This window comes from Carcharodon carcharias, chromosome 14, assembly GCF_017639515.1.
Source record: "Carcharodon carcharias isolate sCarCar2 chromosome 14, sCarCar2.pri, whole genome shotgun sequence".
In the NCBI taxonomy this organism is placed as follows: Eukaryota; Metazoa; Chordata; class Chondrichthyes; order Lamniformes; family Lamnidae; genus Carcharodon; species Carcharodon carcharias.
In genome coordinates, this window is record NC_054480.1 from 136,819,220 (window position 1) to 136,837,493 (window position 18,274).

Sequence of the window (18,274 nt, forward strand, 5' to 3'; positions counted from 1 at the left end):
AGCAGAGTCTGTAGATCGCACAGTGAACATTCCAGATATCTCAGAATCCATCGAACCAGGAGTGGAAGCAAGTCATCCTCAATCCTGAAGGACCACCAAAGGAGGGATCCAGACTCAAGATTGAACCAATAATTGAAACATCGGCCAGGACGTTACAAGGCAATGGTGGCCCCGCCTACCGGCTGGAAAGCTGGGGGCAACCCTACCTCTGCTGGCTTTGGAGACCTGACTGAATTTTATATTGATCAGGCAGTTAACTGCCTGCAGTTGTGGCTTCCACTATCCAAGGTAGATGTCCTACCCCCAAGAGCTGCCAGACAGTCAGAGGGCTGACAGCTCTTCAGTCCCACTGGGAACAGAGGTCACTGCTACCACTTCAGCCAGTCCCTGACCAGCCACATTGAGGAGGCCCCAGAGTGCAGGTAAGTTGGGTCAGGTTCACCAGACCAATCAGGGAGGCCCCAGCCAGGGTGTCAGAGGGGTCAGGGGTTGTGATGGCGGTCATGTCGTTCAACATGGACTATCCTTGCCACTAGGGGACCCCGCTGTGGGCCACTGTATGTCCAAGCAGAGGCCCCCCCACCCCTCCCCCTCCAAATTCACAGTGAGGCCTCCTGGCGGTCTCCCAAAATGGCAAAGTGCCCATCTCCCGCTGGTAAAATACCAGTGGCTGTGGGAAAAGGCCCTTAACTGGCCACAAGGCCCTCAATTGGCCGAAGGGCGGATAGGCCATCCACCACCGAACCTGCCATTGGGAAAGTGCCAGTGGTAGCAGGTAGACAATGGGCACACCCGTCATCCCACTTAATTTTACACCCTCCCTGCCACTCAGCGTGCCCCCTGGGCCCCATAAAATCCCTGGTCGCAAATGTTTGCAGCCAAGGCCCTTTCCACAAGCTGAATGCCTGCACTCTCCTGCCAGCTGTAACTGAATGTCAGAACCAACCACACCTATTTCCAGTATTAACTATGTCCAGCTGACTCCACCTGCATTTCAATGGTTGTGCAGAAGTTTATGTTCAGTGAGGACATTACCGTGCCCGTCTGTTATTTGTCATCTATTTCCTGATTTACAAGAAGGAAAACAGATGATATAGGCCTTTCCCTGGCACAGTCTGATGGAAATGAATTATCAGCATGCTCAACAGCTTGACTTCTATCTCTTTGGCAATATGTTATTTTCTCCTGCTGGTAAGGAACTACCTATAATTGCTACTTTTTTTAACCCACCCCCACCCCAACCAACTTCAACCCCTCTCATTTTTTTCTTCTCTTTTCACCCCTGCTCACTGTTCTATTAAATCCTTCAAGCGTGAGTTGAGAATGAGTTTTGGAAGGCCATTTTATGATGGATCACAGCTGAAGCTCGAGCATCTCTCACCCACCATCCTCGTGGATGCACACACACCCACTCAGTGCTTGACAGTCTTGGTTATCAGAAGAGCCTCAGAAATGGATGGTCTGGTTAATTTCCGCATCCCCCAGCTGCATCAGTGGAGATGATGGCATGGTGGTAATATCACTCGGTTTGTAATCTAGAGGCTCAGGTTAATGCTCTGGGGGACATGGGTTCAAATCCCACCGTGTGTAGCTGGTGGAATTTAAATTCAGTTAACAAATCTGGAATATAAAGCTAGCCTCAGCAATGGTGACCATGACAACTATCACCCATCTGGTTCACTAACGCCCTTTAGGAAAGGAAATCGGCCTTCCTCACCCTGTTTGCCCTGCATATGGGTCTTAACTACCTTCTGATATGGCTTAGCAAGCCATTCAGTCCAAGGGCAATTGAGGATGGGAAATAAATGTTGGCCTTGTTACAACACCCACATTCCTTGAAAGAATAAATTGACACCAGCATTCCAACTGAGCTCAACAAACCCTGAGCAAAATGGGATGGTAACTCAGGTCCCTTATGGTTTCTAATGCTCAATAATAGGACCCATTTAGCACCTGAGCTACTGGAGATTCTTCAAAATCTATGTTAACACTTGTATCAACATCCAGGAGACTTTTGTTGGTAAGAAGCATTCAGTGTGGCAACCAAACATAGTTACTCATATGATAAATGCACTACCAGGAAGGTCTCAGGTTATACGAACATAGGAAGGGGAGTAGGCCATTCGGCCCATTGAGCCTGTTCTGCCATTCAGTTAGATCATCGCTGATCATCTACCTCAATGCCACTTTCCTGCATTATCCCTGTATCCCTTGATGTCAATAGTTTCCAGAAATCTATTGATTTCTGTCTCGAATATGCTCAATGATTGAGCTTCCACAGCCTTCTGGGGTAGTGAACTCTAAAGATTCACCACTGTCTGAGTGAAGAAATTCCTCCTCATCTCAGTCTTAAATGGCCTACCCCTTATTTTGAGATCATACCCCTGGTTTTAGACCCACCAGCCAGGGGACACACATCTTATCTACATCCACCCTGTCATGCCCTGTAAGAATGTTGTAAGTTTTAATGAGGTCACCCCTCATTCTTTGAAACTCTAGAGAATTCAGGCCCAGTCTCCTCAATCTCTTCTCATAAGACAATCCTGCCATCCCAGGGATTAATCTGGTGAACCTTCATTGTACTCCCTCTAAGGCAAGTAGATAAGGGGACCAAAACTGTGTACAAGACTCCAGGTGAAGCCTCACCAAGTTTCTATATAACAGTAGCAAGACATCATTATTCCTGTACTCAAATCCCCTCGTGATAAAGGCCAACAAACCATTTGCCTTCCTAATTGCTTGCTGCATCTACATGCTAGCTTTTAGTGATTCAAAAACAAGGACACCCAAGTCCCTTTGGACACACACACACTTCCCAACCACTCACCATTTAAGAAACATTTTGCCTTTCTGTCTCTTCTCCCAAAGTGAATAACTGCACACTTATTAACATAATATTCCATCTGCCATGTTCCAGCCTATTCACTTAGCCGATCCAAGTTCTTGAAGCCTCCTTGTATCCTTCTCACAATTTAAATTTCCACCCAGTTTGGTGTCATCAGCAAATTTGGAAATATTACAACTGGTCCCCACATCCAAATAATTTATATAGATTGTGAACAGCTGTGGACCTAGCACTGATTCTTGCAGTACCCTGAAGGACCCCCAGTAGCTCAGGTGCTAAATGAACCCTATTACGGAGTATTAGAAACCATAAAGGACCTGAGTTCTTGCAGTATCCCACTAGTGACAGCCTGCCATCCTGAGAATGATCCATTTATTCCTAGTCTCTGCCTTCTGTCAATCCATACTAGTATATTTCCCTCAATCCCATGCACTCTAATTTTATTTACTAACCTCCTGTGTGGGGCCTACTCAGAAGCCTTCCAAATACAGCCTTCAAAAAATCCAAATACATCACATCCATTGGTTGTTCTTTATCTATGCTACAAGTAATATCCTCAAAAAACCCCAACAGGTCTGTCAAACATGATTTTCCTTTCAAAAATCCATGTTGACTCTGCCCAATTTTACCATTATTTTCTAAATGTCCAGTTCTCACAACTTTTATAATAGATTCGAACATTTTCACTACTACTGACGTCAAACAAACAGGTTTGTAGTTCTCCATTCTCCCTCTTCCTCCCTTCTTAAATCATTGGGTTACATTTGCTACTTTCCAGTCTGCAGGAACCTTTCCAGAATTTATTAAATTTTGAAATATAACCACCAATGCATCCACTATCTCTCTAGCCACCGCCTTCGACATGGATGGAGCTCATCCGGTCTAGGGGATTTATCAACCTTCAATCCAGTTAACTTTTCAAATACTACCTCTTTACTAATACTAATTTCTTTTAATTCCTCAGTTTCACATGTCCCTTGTTTGCCTAGAATATCTGGGAGATTTTCTGTAGCTTCCTCCATGAAGATAGATGCAAAGTAACATTTATTTTCTCTGCCATTTCCCTGTTCTCCACTATAAATTTTCCTATCCCCACCTATAATGGTCCCACATTTGTCTTAGCTAATCTTTTCCTTTTCACATACCTAAAGAAGCTTTTACAATCCGCCTTTATGCTCCTCACTAGTTTGCAATCATATTCTCTTTTCCTTTTCTTAATCAGTTTCTTGGTCCTCTTTTGCTGGTTTCTAAATTGCACTCAATCTTCAGTCTTACCACTTTTTCTGGCATCCTTATAAGCCACTTCCATTGATGTAATGCAGCCTTTAACTTCTTTTGTTAACCACAGTTGATTTACCTTATCCTTTGAGTGTTTGTGCCTTAGAGGAATGTGTACCTTTTGCAGACTGTGTCGTATTTCTTTAAATACTAGCCACTGCCTGTCTACCGCCAAATCTTTCAGTGTATTTTCCCAATCCACTGTAGCCAACTTTCCCCTCATACCTTCATCATTTCCTTTCTTCAGATTTAAGACCCTAGCCTCAGAAAGAACTACATCACATTCAAAGTTAATGTGAAATTATATCATATTATGGTCACTATTTCCCAAAGGTTATACTTGAAGTTTATGCAGCATTTGCTAGAACTGGGTTAGTGCTGAGTTTAGTAGCATAATGGAAGAAACTTGGTTAGGTAAGAGTACCCAACAGTGCCATCTACTAATTGAAAGTGACATTGAAAGCTACAAAATGTTGCTTTTCAACCTTTACCACATTTCTCACTTGCCCATCCCGAGCTCTCCCACAATCGTACAGTTCTTTCAGTACATATCATTCATGCCTAAGCTTCCACAGGGCACACACCCAAATTGCAACTTACAGTGGAAAGCTTTGCCATACTCACACTTCACCAAGTGCCTCAAACATCAAACCACTGTAGCAGGGATGTGGCCACTTACCGATACCCAAGATGTGCTTGGGGTTAGGCATATAGCAATCATCATTAGCCTCTTGTACTTTGGGAAAGACAACAAAATGGTGAAGTTGGAGCAGTTTCATACTATAGAGTGGGGAATCAGATGGAAGTGCAGCCATGCTGACTGATCCATCGATACCTGTTTCATCTGTGAGCAGCACACCAGCAGAAATTGCAATTCTAACTGGCAAAAAGGCTCAAGGATTACAACCGAGGGCAGCGCTGTTTCTCTGTTGTAATATCCCTGTGTGCTTGTTGCAGATGGCATAGCTGTGCGAACTGGCATGCCACTGACCACAGGAAGCTCAAGCAACTCTCCAAAGTCATTGATATGTAGATGTGCCAGGATTTGTACATATTGTTTGTGGCCAGGCCAGGGTCATCCGAAATGTAGCTCCAGGCGGTTTTAGTTTGAGAACTGAAACCTTTAAAAACACAGACAACTACAATAATTCCAAATGGCAGTATATTCACAAGAGAAAACTGGTCCATCATAGCATTTGCATGAAGCATCGATTGGCTTGCACTTCTGTCAATTCAGTCTAGGGTATTCGCTGCTGACAATGTGGTCTCCTCTGCATTGGGGAGGCAAAGTGCAGACAGAGTGAACTTCGCTTTGCAGAACTCCTTCGCTCTGTCCGCAAGCATGACCCCAACCTTCCTGTTGCTTGCTATTTCAAATCTCCATCTTTGTCTCATGCTCCCATTTCTGTCTTCAGCCTGCTACAATGTTCCAATGAAGCCCAATGCAAGCTGGGGGAACAGCACCTCATATTCTGATTAGACACTTTACAGCCTTCCAGACTTAACATTGGGTTCAACAACTTCAGATCATGAACTCTATCCTCCATTTTGAATCCCCCCCCCCCCCCCCACCCCACCCCCCCCCCCCCCCCCCCCCCCCCCCACCCCCCCACGGCCCCACCTCAAGGGCCGGTCTGTATTTTGTTCTCATGTTTTTGCTTTCAGACAGCATTAACCCCCTTTACTGCTCTGAACACATTCTGTTATTTTGCTTTCAGACAGTGCTGGCATTTATTCTCCTATTAACACCCACTCTGAACCAAAGCTTTAGTCTTTAATACTATCATTACCACTCCCTTTGTCTTGTGTTCCATGACATCTTTGTCATTTGATCTCTCCTACCCTCTGACCTATACCTGACCTTCCATTTTGTTCCACCTGACCCTCGTCCCTCTTTCTCAACATCACTGTTGTAATGTAAGGAAACAAAGCAGGTAGTTTGTACACAGCAAGGTCCCACAAACAACCAAATAATAAATGACCAGGTAGTCTGTTTTTAGTGATGTTGGATGAGAGCATGTTGGCCAGGAAAACTCCCACGTTCTTTCACATCCACCTGAGGGAACAGGTGGGTCTTTTGTTTAATGCCTGATGCAAAACAAGAAGCTTCACACCAGCCAGGACATTGCAGCCCGCTTGATTGGCACCACATCCACAAACATTCAATCCCTCCACCACCAACGCACAATGGCAGCAGTCTGTACTATCTACAAGATGCACTGCAGGAATGCATGAAGCTCCTTAGGCAGCACCTTCCAAATCCATGACCACTACCATCCAAAATGACAAAGGCAGCAGATGCATGGGAGCACCATCACCTGGAAGTTCCCCTCCAAGCCACTCACCATCCTGACTTGGAAATATATCGCCATTACTTCACTGTCACTGGGTCAAAATCCTGGAACTCCATCCCTAACAGCACTGTGAGCATACCTACACCACATGGACTGCACCGGTTCAGCTAGACAGCTCACCACCACCTTCTCAAGGGCAATAAGAGATAGGCAATAAATGCTGGCCCAGCCGGTGATGCCCACATTCCATGTGTGAATAAAAAAAATACTGTTGTCAAATAAAAGCATGAGGGATCCTACACTTCATTGATGGAGGTATAAAGTATAAAAGTAAGGAAGTTGTGTTAAACTTTTAAAAATCACTGGTCAGCGGGAACATTGTTCCCAATTCTGGGCACAACACTTTAGGAAGAATGTCAAGGAAAGATTTGAGAATCTGTGATTGTTCTCCTTAGACCAGAGAAGGTTCAGGTGAGATTCAAAAGAAGTGTTCGAAATGATGAAGGATTTAGCTAGAGTAGATAAGGAGAAAACCCTTCCCCTGCTAGGAGGATTGATAGCCAGAGGACACAAATTTAATGTAATTGGCAAAGAAAGGAGATGAGGAGAGCTTTTTTTTTATGCTAACCATTGCTGGGCAGTACAGAACTTGAATATTGCTGAAAAGAGAGGCATATTGCTGAAGCTTTTCATCTTACACTGATCGGGACAAATGCAAGAATGCCAAATTTCAAACAATCACAGCAATTTATACTACAGGAGAAAAGGATGCTGATTGGTAGGCAAGTCAACTCTGATTGGCCAAGGCATTGCCATTGGGAAAGCAACAGGGAACTATAGATTCCCTCTGCCCCTGGGTAATTCAAAAAACGACACAAAGCTTGAGCATTTTTTTACTGCAGTTTATCATCTGAAACGCTCTACCTGAAATGATAGTGGAATCAGATATGATAGTAACTTTCAAAAGGAAATTGAATATATATTGAAAAGTAGAAAAATGCAGGGCTGTGGGAAAGAGCAAGGGAGTGGGACTAATTGGATAGCTCTTTCAAAGGGTTGACACAATTTAAATTCTATGATTTTATGATTGCACCTCTAACAATGCAGTGTTCCCTCAGTGTTGTACTGATGCTTCAGTTTACATTATATGTTCACCTTACAATGGAGTTCAACTTACAATCTTATTACTTAATGGTTGAGCCAAGGCTGGTTCATATGTTTTAGGAGGACATTTAACTACTTTGCTATTTCAGGTGCCAAAATTTGCATGTTTCAAATATGTACAGAACAACACATGAAAAAACAACAAAACAGCCATTCTGTTGTCTGTTGCTTAATTAAGTAGTCATCTTGCCTTAATATGGTACCAGAAAATAAATCAATAAAAATGAATTGATGTGGGATTGTTCACAGTTTGATGAATAGGCTTCTTATACACAAAATTGTGACTGGGAGACTTCAACAACTTGCTCCACAGTACAGCCTACTGCCTACTGTGTTACAGGCAACTGTTTACATATAGGAGTTCCATTCTAAATGTTTACATTGGCAGTTTCCATGTTAAATGTTGACATAAAAGTGTGGACAAAGATCATGACAGCAGGAATTTGCACAGGAAGTGTGTGATTTTTGATTATATACAGGGAGTCATGACCAAATTTAATATTCAGGTGAAGTGCAGTGTGAGAGAGAGAAGAGGGAATAATTCAACCAGGGCTCACAGACATAATTTGACCTTGACACCATACATTCTGTCCTCATCTTTGTATTTCCATCAGAAATTTCTCTGTCCACATTTAGAATAGAAATGGCTGTTGAACTTGTGCCTCCATTAGATGGAGGCATAATTACAGTGTGATAAGTTTACATAGGCATTTGCCATCCCCATGTAGACATAGGAATCTATGGTAGATAAAGTTCTCAGGAAATGAAATCAGTTATCAAGATTATTCATACGTTACAAGTTTTTTGAACTCATTTGTGGAATGTGGGCATCACTGGAAAGGCCAATATTTACTGCCATCACTGAATGTCTTGCTAGGGACCATTGCAGAGGGCAATTAAGAGCCAACCACATTGCTATGGATCTGGAGTCACATATAGGTCAGACCGGGTAAGGATGGCAGATTTCCCTGCTTAAAAAAGTATTAGTGACCCAAATGCAATTTTATGGCAATCCTTGGTTACATACTTACCACTACTGATAATAGCTTTTTAATTCCATATTTATTCATTGTTTGAATTTAAATTCCTCAGCTGTTGTGGTGGGATTTGAACTCATATCTCCAGATCATTAATTTAGGCTTCTCAATTACAAATTCAGTAAATAAACACTACACCACTGTCCCCTAAATTGGTGCTCCACACGGGGAGTCAAGATCAAATGCAGTCTTCCAGTGTAGACAGTTCAGACATCTGGAGATAATGGACCAGGGTGTGTAGATGTAATTAAATCAGCAACTTAAAGCTTGACCTTATTTTTATATTTTCATGATAAATTCCTTTACCCATGGTCATAATTGAATCTTCCCATGTAAACTTGTGAAACTGTAAGTACAGTTGCCCGCAAGTAGTGTCACTGCTCTGGAGGGAAAGGCAGCTTTTGTTATAATTCTGGATCAATGATTGAACAAGTTGACAGAAAGCATGTGCACGTGTAAGATTTGGAATATATTTGAGCACCAGCTTGCATGTTTGCATCTTTAATGTAGAAAAACATCCCAAAGCACTTGACAGAGGCATAATCAAAAAATGGACAAAGGATCGCTAGGAGATTTAGGAAGTGGCTGATCAAAAGCTTAGTTACAGTACAGAGATGGGTTTTAAGGTGGATCTTAAAGGAGAAAAAAGGTAGACAGGTGGAATGGTTTAAGAGGGAATTTATATATTATGTACATATACAAGAACAACCTTGTGCTTTAGTGGAAGACTGCTTAATAACAGATTCAGTTTACAACAGTGCTTCTTTATTTAAGTGAATAGTGGAACCCAACTTACTTCAAAAACACTTCTCTTAATAATATCCTTTTATGGTTTATGATGCCAGTACAAGGAATCATAGTATGACACTTATAGAAGGAGGCTATTTGGCCCATCGTACCTGCAACAGCTCTTTGGTAGACCTTTCCAATTAATCTGATTCCCTGCTCTTTGTGCATATCCTGTAAAACTTTTCACTTCAAGTATTTTTCAAATTCCCTTTTGAATGCTGCTATTGAATTTGCTTCCACCACCCCTTCAGCCAATACTTTTCTACACACAACAACTCATTGCGTACAAAAAATTCTCACATGTTGAACCGTCAGCTCAAAGAAAGAGGGTGGCATAACTTCCTGCTAACATTGGGTCACTACCCTTTTTAGCTATCTCTGGCAGTCAGAAAGAGCTGAGTTATCTCATCATTTTGCCAAAAGTTACAGGGTGTGTGATATTGTTACAGGAAAGAGAACTGTATTGGAGGTGTTTCTTTTCTGAAGTTTGGTGGAGATAATTCAATCTGGAATGTTGTCTTCCAGGGAACTTTGGTTATATATTCCCATCCTTGTTTTTAAATCCCTCCATCGTCTCACCCCTCCCTATCTCTGTAATCTCCCCAGCCCCACAACCCTCTGAAATATCTGTGGTCCTTTAATTCTGGCCTCTTTAGGATGCCCGATTTTAATCGCTCCACCATTGGTGGCTGAGCTAGGCTCCAAGGCTCCAAGGTCTGGAATCCCTCCCTGCACACTTCCACCTCACTTTGCTCCTCTAAGACACTTCTTAAAACATACCTCTTTGACCAAGCTGTTGCTCACCTGACCAAATATCTCATGTGTATCGGTGTCATATTTTGTTTTATAACACCTCTGCGATGCGCTTTGGGACATCCTATTATGTTAAAGGCGATATAGAAATATAAATTGTCGCTGTTGTTGCTATGAGAAGACAGCAATGTGATTAATACAATGATGCAGCTGTAGTGCCATTTACATCTGGACTGGATACCAGCCATCCTCCAGCATTTTCACCCAAGTGACCATTCTTCATGCTGAACCTTGACAGCAAGTATTGACAGGCCATTCAACTGTGAAGGGCATCGCAAGAAAGGCCAATCATCTCTGCACCTGACATCACACATGTGCAGCCTGCCAGCATGAGTTAGCGGCTATGAATCCAAAGTGGCAATCTGGCTGATCTTTTCTTCTGCCAGACCCCGAGGGTAATTTGACTATTTCAAGCGTGCAGCCATCACCATCCTAACTGGGATTGGCTAGTTTAGGACAGATAAGGGGTTGCAATGTGGAACTTTCCTGTTTTGTGTGATTCAGTACCATACCGGTTCGGTGGTCGGGGGGTGGAGGGGGCGGTGGTGGGGGGAGGATACGAATGTGATTAAATAGTTACAGTGCCTGCCTGCTGCATAATCAAGCTATTGTGGCAAGCATGTCCTTCCTTTTCACTCACTGATCCTGGCTCAAGATTATCCACTGAGGCAATATTGCCCTTTAAAAGTAAATTTAGGAAATCGTGTAAATACATAAGCAAAATGGATTGCTCGCCAGGGTTTGCTTTTTTCCCCCCCCAAGGCCATCTTGTTGAACGTGAAGTGGGTCCCTTGCTGAGAATAGCAGGGAAAATACATTTCCAGTTATTCTGAAGTCGAAACCATTTCTGGGAAAACATGGGCAGCAGTCGATCCCACAGTCCCAGGAAAGAACATGATGTGAGGGAGGCCTGCCGGGGCACCACACAGCAGCAAGTTAAACAAGTCACCCTGGTGACCCCTGCCTCCTACTGACCAAGACCACCACCCTTTGTTCATAACTCAGCCTGCTCCGTGTTCCATCCATTCTGCTGCTGTTACTTCGGAAAAGTATTTAGATGTTAAATCTGCGCACCCTCTAATCATGGTGGAGACAGCTTTAAATCTGGGCATTTATGGTATATTTTCACTCATTAATCCAGCAATAGCAAAAAAAAAATGACTCCCTCAGTCCTAGCTACTTCAAAATGACAATCCTGTTAACGCGATTTTTTTTCTCTCTCTCTCTTTAATGCAAATCACAATGATTTGTTTGAGGCAGAACAGGACAGCCGCAGAATGTCTGTTCCTACTACACTATAATTAATCCGCCCTGGCAGTGGGCAGGGCCCCAGCCCAGCTGCCCCACGTTACTTTGATTGACACCTCGCCCGGCCGTGGGGAGGGCGCGTGCGCGGCGGCCGGCGGCCTGCGTCCTCCTCCCTCCGCCCCGCCCCCCCCCCTCCCTCCCACCCACTTCTCCCCGTGGCTTGCCGGGACCTGTGGTTCGCCGCCCCCGGCTGGAGAACGGGCGCCGGCGGCCTGAACGACTACAGGTCCCGGCGGCCCCCGCGCCGCCCGGGCTTCACGCGGCGCCGGCCAATGAGCAGGCGGCTGGGTGCCGGATTGGCTGGCGGGCCAGGGTGACCCGGCCGCCCCACGTGGGCGAGCCGGCGCCCGATTGGCTGGAGCCTCCGGCTTGTGTGTATCCAATTGAGGGAATTCTCAAAGATGTTGCAAAGAGAGAGGGGAGGTTTGCAACAGTGAAGCCAGTGTTTTATTGAGTAAAAAAAAACGGGGCAGTTCTTGGAATATCATCCTTGATCAGATCATTTCTTCTTGAAGCATGAACTTTTTTTCGTGGAGGGGTTTTGTTCTTTCCTGTCTTGACACTTTCGATGGCTTCTGCTCCCTAAAGACGCCGCTTTAACTCCAGGCAGCAGCTTGGACTTTGTGACATTTTTTTTTAAAGTTGGGATCGTCAGTGGTGGACTGTGTGTGTTTGTTTCATGGACATCACAGCATCGTGTTGTTCCTTTGTACAGCCCTGGATTTACCCCCAGCCCCGCGATCCGCGTCCGGAGCTGCCCTGGATTTCTTTGCTGACCTTTCTTCTGCGATGTGATCCGAGCTGAAGGGATGGTTTTGTGGTGAGAAACCGAGAACGCTCAGCTTCCAGTCTTGGTGATGTTTAGAATCTGAAAATTACCACCGACGTTTATTGCATTTCTTCTCACGGCTCCTGTTCAGAAGTCATCGGAGACATCGCTGCGTGTGTGTGTGTGTCTGTGTGTGATTCCTTTTTGATTTTTAAAACACCACTGGGAGAGTAAGGAGAGAGGAATAGCATCCAAGGATGTATCCACAAGGCAGGCATCCCGTAAGTACCAGTTTACTCAACAACGTTGCAAATCATAGGCGAACGAGAGGGAAATAAACAGGTACATGGTCGTGTGTTATGGTCTCTGATATTCCTAACGTCGATTTCTTGTCAATTTCTACCATTGTTAACATCAACGATAGTTCCTAACATGAATCACACACCCAGACAGAATTAAATGAACTCATCAACCGTGGGGCGGTCTATTATATATATATATTTTCCTTTCTGATCTTTGCGAGTTAGCGGTTGTCAAATGTGTTTTACGGTAGATGGCTGGAGAGCAAAACAGCTCTAATTTCCCCTTTCTAATTGAAAGAAGAATTGTGCTTTGTTGCTGAAGACTTGTCTGTTCAGACCTGCTTTAATTATTGGGGGAGGGCTGGGACTTCCTAATCCCTGGACATTCAGATTCAGTGCACGACGTCGCTGATGATCTGAGCATCCTGCCCACGTCGCTTCATGCAAATACATTTCTTTTGAGGGGGTTGTTTGGGAGGGGGGGGGGGGGGGGGGGGGGGGGGAGGGAAGTGGGGGGTAGTTGCTGATTTTATTTATAAACGCACGAAATTCCAGCAGGTGGCATTGGTTAGTGACATTTCCGCAGAGGTTTTAGTTTATTTCCGTTTCTATCTCGAGTTAATCGCCTCGTCAGATGTGACCAAAATATCGTAGAAAAATAACTTTTCATGCGCGGAATGTTACACGTGTAATGTTCAAGTTTTGGAAGCCAGCGCGGCGGTTTATTCCAAAGCGTCTATAGCGAGCAAACTGGACCCAATTCAGACACTGGACCTGTAGCTGGAGATGATCTACAATGATAAAGCCATTAAGTCAATAAATCTGAGCAGAGTATTAAAGATGGGGCGGGGGGGGGGGGGGGCATTTCGATTTAACTACATAAAATATTGGATCAGTGATGCGGATCAATAGAGCATTGTCTATAAATCCTTCAGGGAGATTGCCAACTGAATTATAGGAAGGATGTGATTGCACTGGAGAGGGTGCAGAGGAGATTTACCAGGATGCTGCCTGGGCTGGAGGGTCTGAGCTATGAGGAAAAATTGAATAGGCTGGGGTTGTTTTCCTTGGAGCAGCGACGGTTGAGAGGGGACCTGGTAGAGCTGTGTAAGGTTATGAGGGGCATAGATAGGGTGAATAGAAAGGCACTTTTTCTATTAGTAGAGTGGTCAGTAACCAGGGGGCATAGATTTAAGGTAAGAGGTAGAAGGCTAAGAGGGGAGTTGAGGAGAATTTTTTCCACCCAGAGGTGATCGGAGTTTGGAATTCACTGCCTGAAAGGGTGGCTGAGTCAGAAACTCTCATAACACTTAAGAACTATTTAAACATTCACTTGCGTTGCCATAGCCTCCAGGCTAAGGGCCAAGCGCTGAAAAATAGGATTAGTGTAGTCAGATTTTTGTTGACTGACGTGAATACGATGGGCCGAATGGCCTCCTGTTCTGTAGAAGTCTATGAGTCTATCACTGGAGTTGGTTCGCCAACTGTTGTAACACAGAGACCGCGTGTACAAGTTTTCTCCTGACATCTGGAGCACCTTATGCTGTATGTTGAATTTTAAAGTAGAATTTGAGTTTTTTAAATATAAACCTTTCACCTTTTCCCCCATTATATGTAATAGGCCCAAACAATAGTTAAGTGGAATTGTGATCTAATTATCTTCTCTCCCTCATTCACACCCTCCCCACTTCTCACCTTCACCTTTTCAGTTTGAAGCCACAGGCTGGGATGCACAATAAAACTGGTGAGATGGGAGGGGGCTGCAGCATGATGTCCTCCTGGAGAGGCGGATTGGGTGGGTGGGTTTATATGCCAGGGCTTCACGCACTGACAGGTCCTCTTAAATTATATTGCCACTTTAGTGTTCATGGATTAGCTGGACCATTTTGCAGAAGTAGCTATACAAACTGCAGCCTTTTATCTTATCAGTGGTTGTAAGATGTGAAGACTTGTTATTCTGATGCCTCTCTCTCTCTCTCTCACACACACACACACACACACACACACACACACACACACACAGAGTTTTGTTTACCAATTGCGACAGAATGAAAAATCTTAAGAACCATAGGATGTAGATCATTACTGCATGGGGCGTTTAAACATTTTTTTAAAATCAACTGGCCACTTCAGCTGTGACTCACTCGGCAATGCACTCGGCTCTGAATCACAATGTTCTGGGTTCAAGTCCCACTCTAGGACTTGAGCACAAAATCTGATGCTCCAGTGCAGCACTGAGGGAGTGTTGCACAGTCTGAGGCACCATTTGCCGACTCGGGTGGATGTAAAAGATCCATTCCTAAGAAATCCTCTGTGTCATGGACAATTTTTATCCTTCGATCAACATCACAAAAAAAACCCCCCCAGATTATCTGATTATCGCATCGCTGTATGTGGGAGCGTGCTGTGTGCAAATTGGCTGCTGCATTTCCTACATCACAACAGTGACTATACTTCAAAAGTACTTCATCGGCTGCAAGTACTACTTTGGTTGCAAAGTGCCGTGAGGCATTTAGTGAGTTGCGAAGGCGCTATATAAATGCAAGTCCTTCTTTCTTTTACAGGCACCTCATCAGCCTGGACAGCCATTTAAGTTTACAGTGGTGGAGACATGTGATCGCATCAAAGAAGAATTTCAGTTCTTGCAGGCACAGTATCACAGGTAAAATGATTACTGAATACAGTATCAATGTTGCAAGTGAGACTGATTCCCCTTCGGAGCTGATCGAAGCAGGTTCAGTTCCAACTTTCCCATTCCTTGGAGTCATGTTGTTCACTTATTTTACAAAAAAATCTCAGCTTAATCATTTTGCCTTTCGAAAATGAGGGTTCACCTTTTGAATTGATAACACGCCAAGTTCTTTTGACGGCAATGTCCCCACAGAGATCAGAACAATCTGGAAACGTTAAACACACAAAATAATAGAGAAAATGTTGCAAATGCAGAGTCAGTAGCCGAAAAGCTTGGTTAATATTTTAATTGTTCACCCACCTCACCATGGTTCAAAACAAGGTTCTGAACCTAAAGCCACCCAGAGTCAAGGTTTCAGATGCTGACAACCTTGTTTTCAAAAATAAACACACGAGAAACCCCTGGCAATTTGGCCAGATAAGCTACAGAATCTGACACAGCTTCACTTTCTGTGGAATAACGTTGTGGATACTTTTTAAAGGGTGTTAGTACTTTAAGATCCCATCGATGTTGCATAAGTAGTAGAGGGGAGACGGTGGCATACAAACATACGAATTAGGAGCAGGAGTAGGCCACTCGGCCCCTCGAGCCTGCTCCCCTGTTCAATAAGATCATGGCTGATCTGATCGCAACCTTCAACTCCACATTCCTGCCTACCCCCGATAACCTTTCACCCTTTATTAACCAAGAATCTATCTAGCTCTGCATGAAAAATATTGAAAGACTCTGCTCCTGCTGCCTTTTGAGGAAGAGAGTTCCAAAAACTCATGACCCTCGTCTTTGCCTTAAATGGGTGACCCCTTAATTTTAAATAGTAACTCCTAGTTCTAGGCTCTCCCACAAGAGGAAACATCCTTTCCACATCCACCTTGTGAAGACCTGTGGCGTAGTGGTAGTGCCACTGGACTAGTAATCCAGAGACCCATAGAATTATCTTGGATTTGCTGTAAAAACTCATCTCGCTCACTAATTTCCTTTAGGGAAGGAAATCTGCTGGCCTATGTGTGTTTGACTCTTAACTGCCCCCTGATATTGCCACTCAGCTCAAGGGAAATTGGGGATGGGCGGCAAGTTCTGGCTCTGCCAGTGACACCCACATCCCGTGAAAGGAAGAGAGTTGATGTGGAAAAAATAATTGAATCTGGAATTTGTTCTCTTCTGTTAAAAGTGAGAAACCGTAGCTTGGTTTGGTTGCTCACCATCTACCCTGGGTCACAGGGTTGTGGGTTCAAGCCCCCAAGACAGCGTAATCTAGGCTAACACTCCAATGTAGTTCTAAGCAATCGCTTTCTTGGCGATTCCACCCTCATGAAGGAGATGTTCAACTGAGGTCCTGTCTGCTGTTCACTGATTTATGTGGGTGACAGCTTTTCATTTATACCGTGTCTTTAACTTAAAAGTGTGTCCCAAGCTACTTTTTTGAATGGTTGCAAGGAAAATGGATGCTCAGCCAGAAATGAAGAGGCTTGGAGAGGTGACCAAGGGCTTGGCTGATGAGTTGGATTTTAAAGGGGAAAAATATATCACACGACTGCGGTGAAAGAGCAGGGAAGTGGGATGAATTAACCACCAGCACAGGCACAATTTGTTGAATGGCCTCCCAATGTGCTACATGAGGATTAGGGGGCAAAGGTGTAAGGTTTTGGGCAAGAGATGCTGAGTAGATGTGAGGAGGAACTTTTTTACGCAGGGAATGGTAATGACCTGGAACTCGTTGTCTACGAGTGTGATGGATGCGGAGCCCATGAATGATTTCATTCATGGGTGGGCACTTGAAAGAAATAAACTTGCAGGGCTACGTGGAATGGGACTGACTGAATTGCTCTACAGAGAGCTGGCATGGACTCGTTTGGCAAATGGTCGTCTTCTGTGTCGCAATGACTCTATGATTCTGTGGGAAGTGGAGAGAACTTTGCAGAGCTAGTAATTGAAAGCAAAGTGCTTTGAAATATCTAAGATGTTGTGAGCTGCAATGTTAATGGAAGATGGAAGCTTTCCTTCTCAATATGTTGGGGATATATTTAAATTATCTCCACCCTTGGCTGCAAATCATAATCCTCACTTATCACAAGGATCTCAACAAAAATCTAATGACGGGCAAGTGGAATGTTGATATTACATCTGTTGAAACTGAATAAAACACCTTGTCGTACAGTTCTGGGCTCTGCTTTGCCAAATTTGGAGAGAACATTCTGAACTGTACACTCCTGGGGTGAATTTGGGGTAGTTATAGGTTTTCCACTGATGTTGGGAGTAAGTTGAGGTGCAAAATTGGAACCATTTAATGGCAAACACTGAAGAGTAAAGGTTTTAGTGCAATTAGAATTATAGAAGGAGGCCATTCAACCTGTTGTCTGTGCTGACTCTTCAGAGTAATCCAATTCATCTCACCACCCCTGCTCTTTTCTCATAATGCTGCAGATTATTTTTGTCTTTTTTTTCAAGTATATATCCAATCCCTCTTTGAAAGTTACTATTGAAACCATTTCAGGCAGTGCATTCCAAATCGTGACACCTTGTGCATAATAAAATTCCTCCTCATTTCCTCTCTGGCTCCTTTGCCAACTTTGTGTTCCCTGGTTACTGGCCCTCCTGCCAGTGGAAACAATTTCAACTTATTTACTTTCTCAAAAAAAAACCATCATAATTTTGAACATGTCTATTAAATCTCCCCGGAAGGTTCTCTGCTCCGAAATAATAATACTAGTGCCTCTGGTCTCACCCAAGCTTTCGCAATAGTGCATTGATGTCAGTATACTAAAAATGCCCAGTGACAGCACTGTATAAAACACTCCGAGCTCTGCTTTCATGGTTGATCTGAACCTCCTTGATTGGATTACTGTGTTGTAATTCCCTGACAAGCATCCATTATCCGCTATTTATTTACAGCTATTTGTGGCTGCCATAAACTTATTCAGAGTAGATTTAACCAGTTCACTGCTGAATTCTCTTTTTTGATATGCAGTGGGTTTGTGAGTTTGCA

At 43.9% G+C, this 18,274-nt stretch overlaps 1 protein-coding gene across 8 annotated transcripts in view; it reads left to right on the forward strand.

Moving 5' to 3' along the window:
* The first annotated feature begins 11,922 nt into the window (after window positions 1-11,922).
* LOC121286860 (transducin-like enhancer protein 4) overlaps window positions 11,923-18,274 on the forward strand; it is a 214,085-nt gene continuing 207,733 nt past the window's right edge. For all 8 annotated transcript variants that reach the window (XM_041204006.1, XM_041204012.1, XM_041204008.1 and 5 more), the window contains exons 1-2: window positions 11,923-12,578; window positions 15,164-15,261. In XM_041204006.1, the coding sequence (XP_041059940.1) occupies window positions 12,555-12,578; window positions 15,164-15,261 (122 nt within the window). In that variant the 5' untranslated portion in view covers window positions 11,923-12,554. The remainder of the gene's footprint in view (window positions 12,579-15,163; window positions 15,262-18,274) is intronic.